The sequence below is a fragment of the Oreochromis niloticus genome, linkage group LG17 (assembly GCF_001858045.2).
Source record: "Oreochromis niloticus isolate F11D_XX linkage group LG17, O_niloticus_UMD_NMBU, whole genome shotgun sequence".
NCBI lineage: Eukaryota > Metazoa > Chordata > Actinopteri > Cichliformes > Cichlidae > Oreochromis > Oreochromis niloticus.
This window is the reverse complement of record NC_031981.2, coordinates 28,190,215-28,195,898: the sequence shown is the minus strand read 5'-3', so window position 1 is coordinate 28,195,898 and position 5,684 is coordinate 28,190,215. Positions and strand designations below refer to the sequence as shown.

Sequence of the window (5,684 nt, the reverse complement as noted above, 5' to 3'; positions counted from 1 at the left end):
ACTAGCTGACAGATGATCCAAACTCATGGTTAAATTCAATTCACCAAGAGAGTTTCAGGGAAATCAGATGTTAACGCCTTCTCTCGCAGCTTTATCTCAGCATCACATCTGTGCTTTATTTGTAACACTGGAAACTATTGTTATGAAACATGAACACGTTATGGTGAATATGATTCTCCTGACCTGAATTATAGCCATTTCAATGCCAAAACATTGAAGCACTTTCTTGCTTTTTTGTCATCCGTAGAAGCACATAGTAGTTAAATCCTTGTCTGGCTAGGACAGCTGTGAAATGGTCATCACAATCAGCTAGAAACCTTTTATAGTCAGAATGATTTTCAGTATCAAGTACTAGCATCACCCAGCTCCAAGGACAGTGACTACCCAACTTCCAGAAATGCCCTTTGGTCAGTCATAGTCATTTTTCACACCGTCTCTTACATTGTCTCATTTCCGGCTTTGTCACCAGGATTGATAAGAGCTGTGCTGACATCACCGTGACTGTATGAGTAGGTGAGTGGGTAGCCGGGTTCCCCCAGGCTTCTCAGGCAAACCTTTGTTCTTTGATGGCACCAAATGGCGCAGTTAAATCCTCCCCAGCAAAATGAGTCCCCTCTGTATCAGCTGACTTAACCTAATCAGCGCTGCCTGGCCCTGCCACACTGTGAATGTTTCTGCTAAAATGTGTTTGTATCAAAGGCAGTGCGGTTTGCACTACTTCCTTTTTAGGGATAGTCTTGGACTAAAATGTCTTATGGGTCATTTGTATTGTGCCAAACAGACAGTCCAGATAGTGCTTATCCAGATATCAGCTATCAGCTGAAAGCACTGCCTTACTGTTAGAAAAGGAGCATAATTTAAAGTTAAGAAAATGCAGATTATTGTTGACAGGCGATTTTCAATCGCTGAGCCGCATTACGCATTTGCATCTGAGAGTCATCATTCATGTAAGACCAAAAGGTCGCTTTAAATAAAAAAATACAAATTGGTTTTGTATAAAGCTCCCAGCTGGGAAACCATGGTTCCTGGCATTTATGTACATACATTTTTGACATGTACCACCTGCCTAAAAGTTGTCAAAGACCAAGCACACCCACATATGGCAACACCACTCCCCAATGGCAGTGGCTGCCCCTCAGCCGGCAGTGTACGCTACTCCATTGTTTAGGAGCACAACAAAGAGCCCAAGTCACTGAGGCAGCCAGCAGACTCCCCCCAGGACCTATCGCACTGGGCACAAAGGTTCAAACCCAGTGCCAGGCATCACAGGACAACTGCACAGGTCCCATGTGTTTGTCCTGAACAGAGTGATCAATGTATAGTCCTGCTGATGTTCAGTAGTTCATAGCTACGTATCACTCTACTGCTTGTACATCCATTTAAGCAAGTTTTGCTAATAAATACAGTTATTAGCTGTTTCAAAAAAAGTCAAATGAATTAATAGTTGGTGTTGTTCAGAGAAGGAATTGTAGACTTATTAATTAGTTGTCAGGTTAACCTCATGTATGTCATGTCTTGATGCTGTACCTTAATTTATCAGTTCATTCTAAGCATGTAACAGCTTAATAGGTCTAATAAGATTCCAGGCTGATATGTGATTCCTTGATAAACAGCAAAAAAAAAAAAAAAAACTTGGACGCTGAATATCCTTCTTTGTATAATGGCTTTTATTTGAAGTGGTTTAAAATACTGTTATGGTGAATCTAGCTGTTTCCTAGGAATTCACAAGTGACAATCACCACAATGTGATTTTTAATTCTAGAGGGGAGGGATATTACCAGCAGAGGCTATTGCATTTATCACACTGCCCTTGTGGGTACTCAGTTCCTTGAAACGCCCATGGCTGTAACCTTACATAAGCAGCGCAATACAAAGTTCCAACTGTCAGGAGGAAACCCCGATTCTAATATTTGTTCTATTGGTTCTAGTTACAACACCAGTTATGTGCCTGTCCCTTCTTTTTTTTTTTACTGTAATGCGAATATGACAAACAAATCCCAGATAAGCAACTCCCAGCTTGCCATATGGGAAACGGTCTAGCTTCAGCTTTATTGTGTCCTGCAGTTGGCAGTACATCCACCCTGCTTTCAGGAAAATATAATTAAACAGAGTGAATATCACATTTCCTTCCCATAATGCCCTGGAATGAACACCTTTATCTGCCTCATAAAGAGTGTAAAGTGTGACTGTGTTTGCGCCTAGAGGGCATTGAATCAGGGGAAAAAACCAAAGGAGGTGTCGAGAAGCAATTTGACAACACAATAAAATGTTCAAAATTTGTCCTTTTAAAATTTTGTCAAATTAAACCCAGTGATGTGCAAAAGAGTTTCTGTGATGCTGGCAGTCACCTGTGCTTATTATTATTATTATTATTATTATTATCATTATTATTATTATTATTATTATTATTATTATTATTATTGCATTTAGCAACCTATCTTATTTCAAAGTCTGTTATACAGTGGACTTGATGTTTAGTCTAGAGTTAGGTACTAGGTACCAACACTGCTGTATATCAAGATTATATGCAGTATGAAGTGATCAGATTTGATTATTAGTATTTATTTATTTATTTTTTAATCTTCTGCTTATAAGTGATTTCCTGCTAGGATTCAGCTTTCACTGAAATTGGATATGTTTAGTGTGGGTATACGGTTTCTTAGTGTGTTGTTTTTCTTTGCATTTGTTTTTCTTTTTCTGTTCTGTTTTTTAGTCTTTGTAGAACAAACTCACATGAATGACAGCTTGCCACTGAGTTATCTCAGTGGCAAGCTGTCCTAATGACTTGATATGACACGTTTTAGGGAAGAGCCACAGCTTGCGAGGATGTGATAAGACCTATGAGAGACCCACAGAAACAAAAAGCTTTTTCCATTTGACCTTGAAGCCTGTTGTATTATATGAATTGTCATGTTAAAATGTATGTTCCCTTGCCCAAGACTATTTTAAAGGCTGTTAATAAAAACTAATTTCACAAGCACTCTTAGCACTAAATAAATCCATGAGCTCACATATAAACACCAGATGTGTTTTTTCTACTTGAAGACTGATGGTTTTTTGTTTTGTTTTGTTTTGTTTTGGGGTTGTTCATGGAAGAGGCAGAGTGGTTTGTTTTGGTTGTGGCTGGTTAAGGGAAATGCAAGAACAACAAAGTGGAGAATATCTGTACCATTTATCTTCTGACAGTAATTTCCCAGCCTTGTCCTCGCATATATTCTCTCTCTCTCTCTCTCCCTCACTCTCTCCCTCTTTGTGATTGGCTGAGGTGGCTGATGACACATCACAGGCAGGGGCGGTTGAACTATAAAGCCTCTGTACTCACTCTCTTCAGATACAGACAATCTCGCTCCATACTGAGCTTTACTGAACGGATATTTGAGCACCACAAAACCGAAACACCACCCCCACCAGCTCCAACCTGCTGCTATGTGTAAAGGACTAGCATCACTGCCTACCTGCTGCTTGGAAAGGTACATTAATCTTCTTGCAAACACTGATGTTTGGGGATTTGGATTAGATGGTAGAGGACAGCTCTTTTTCTTTATCACTGTACATCTGCATGTGAGCATCTGGGAAGCTAAAATACAATGTAAGTTTTAGGTTATGCAAAATCTAGACTTTTTCACCAAGTAACGGCTTGTCAATAGGTATGCCATCAAGGCCTTGGTCAAAAATGTAAATAACCTGTTTTCTGTTTCTCTTAGGGCCAAGGAGCTGAAGGCAAGGCTGGGAAGTGTTTTGCAGATCGCCAACTGGAATCTATCCTGTTGCAAAATAGGGAAAAATAAGTAAGGCTCACATATACAGTATAATACTGCAGGGTGCATTTATTGCCATTGTGTGTTTGATAAAATTCCAGTGTAAATCTAATTGGATCTAATGCTTCATTTGTTTTCAGGCCAACCCTGGAGGAATGCCTTAGGTGGAAAGAGTCCTTTGAAAAACTTCTTTCCAGCAAATGTAAGTAAAGCCTTAGTTTCTTTCTTTTGTTGTTTTGTGGGATTTTCATGAAAAGAAGTGCATTCAAATGCCTGTATGGATGCACACACATACACATTCATCCACTCTGGGTCCATTATGTGCAATGAGTAATCACATTTCCTCTATTTCTGCAGATGGACTGTATGCCTTCACAGCCTTCCTTATGTCTGAGTTCAGTGAGGAGAACATTGCGTTCTACTTTGCCTGTGAGGAATACAAAAATATCAAGTGTCCTGCCAAGCTAGCTACTAAGGCTAAAAAGATCTATGATGAATTCATCGGCAGCGAAGCTCCCCGGGAGGTAAGTAAATGTCAAATCTCATAGAAGACGTAGCCATAACTCTCAAAGTGGTCAAAAAGAAACTCAACCTAATATCTTGTGTCCTTTTTTTGTAGATTAATATTGACCACGAAACCCGTGACATCACCAAAGCCAACATGCTGGCCCCCACACATTCTTGTTTCGACATGGCCCAGCACAAGATCTACATGCTCATGGCCAAAGACTGCTATCCACGCTTTCTCCGCTCTCCAGCCTACAGACATCTGGTGTGCCAAGCCAAGCCGAGCACCAAGGCCAGAAATCTGCCCCAACAGGAGAAGAAGGCTTGAAATCTGTCGATGAGCCTAAAAGGGATTTGTTAGCGATCGCCTTAAGATTTGAGAATGCAAGGGAAGTCTGGCACAAGGTGCTTCATCGTGAAGCGTGTGCTAATACTGGTACAGATGCAGAGTGCTACATGAGAGCAGCTGTGGATGGGCCTATAGTGTAGTAGCCATCTCTTTGAAAATGGAGGAAAGCTGAAGGCTGGTGGCTGAAAATGGACTGCTGTCGATACAGCTAGAGTTGGGAAAGCAAAGTAAACAAAGAGTTCTACTAAACAAACTGAGTGACAATCAAGCAAGAGGGCAGCACATTTGGAAAATGCACTTTTCTTAGCCATTAGGCAAACTTTTGCAGTTGTGACGTGCAATGTCTGTCAAACTTGTTCACTGTATATTTGTATGGGCATGTGTGGTCCTTTATGATTTTTATGTATTTACCTGTATGTATATATTGCATTTTAAATCAAATATGGAAAATAATGTGCAGTTTAATTTATACTATAATATTTATATGACTGTTTTTTTCTACATACCAAATAAATTAAATTATTTGAAAAAGCGTGACTATTTCTTAAATGTGTTTTCCTTACTGAACAAAATCATGGTTTAAAATTACTTCTATAAGATTATTTATATTCAAATTATATTTGCTACACAACAGCACGATGGAAAAAAAATCACCCATTGTAAAAGCTGATGGGTACCTTAAGTGTCTTATTTAGTCTAGTGACATAGACGAATCATCAAATGTCAATATGTGGTCAGGCAGAGTTTGCTCGTAGTTGTGCAAATACCCAGAGTATGGATGTTTAATCATTCATATTATCTGCTGTAGAGGTAACAATGATATATTTACCCTCTGTCATGACGAAGTCTGCAGCTAATGTTGTGCACAACTGTTATTCACCTAGGAAACTGCTCTGCTCTAAAATGCATCATAAAGAACTCAGACAATGACAGCACCCCCCTGCTTCTAGCTTTTGTCCCATAGTGTGTAAACGGGAAGGAGCTTTCTAGCAAATAGGAAGCTCGAGAGATGATGACAGCATTAACGCAACAGCAAGAGCTGTAAAAGTTTATTATTACCATAGACACTG

At 39.6% G+C, this 5,684-nt stretch overlaps 1 protein-coding gene across 1 annotated transcript; it reads left to right on the top strand.

Moving 5' to 3' along the window:
• The first annotated feature begins 3,314 nt into the window (after positions 1 to 3,314).
• Positions 3,315 to 4,886, top strand: rgs16 (regulator of G protein signaling 16). Its single transcript, XM_003453527.5, has 5 exons — positions 3,315 to 3,470; positions 3,705 to 3,788; positions 3,899 to 3,960; positions 4,116 to 4,282; positions 4,378 to 4,886. The coding sequence occupies exons 1-5, from the start codon at positions 3,427 to 3,429 to the stop codon at positions 4,591 to 4,593; spliced, it is 573 nt and encodes a 190-aa protein (XP_003453575.1). The 5' UTR covers positions 3,315 to 3,426; the 3' UTR covers positions 4,594 to 4,886.
• The last annotated feature ends 798 nt before the right edge of the window (positions 4,887 to 5,684 follow it).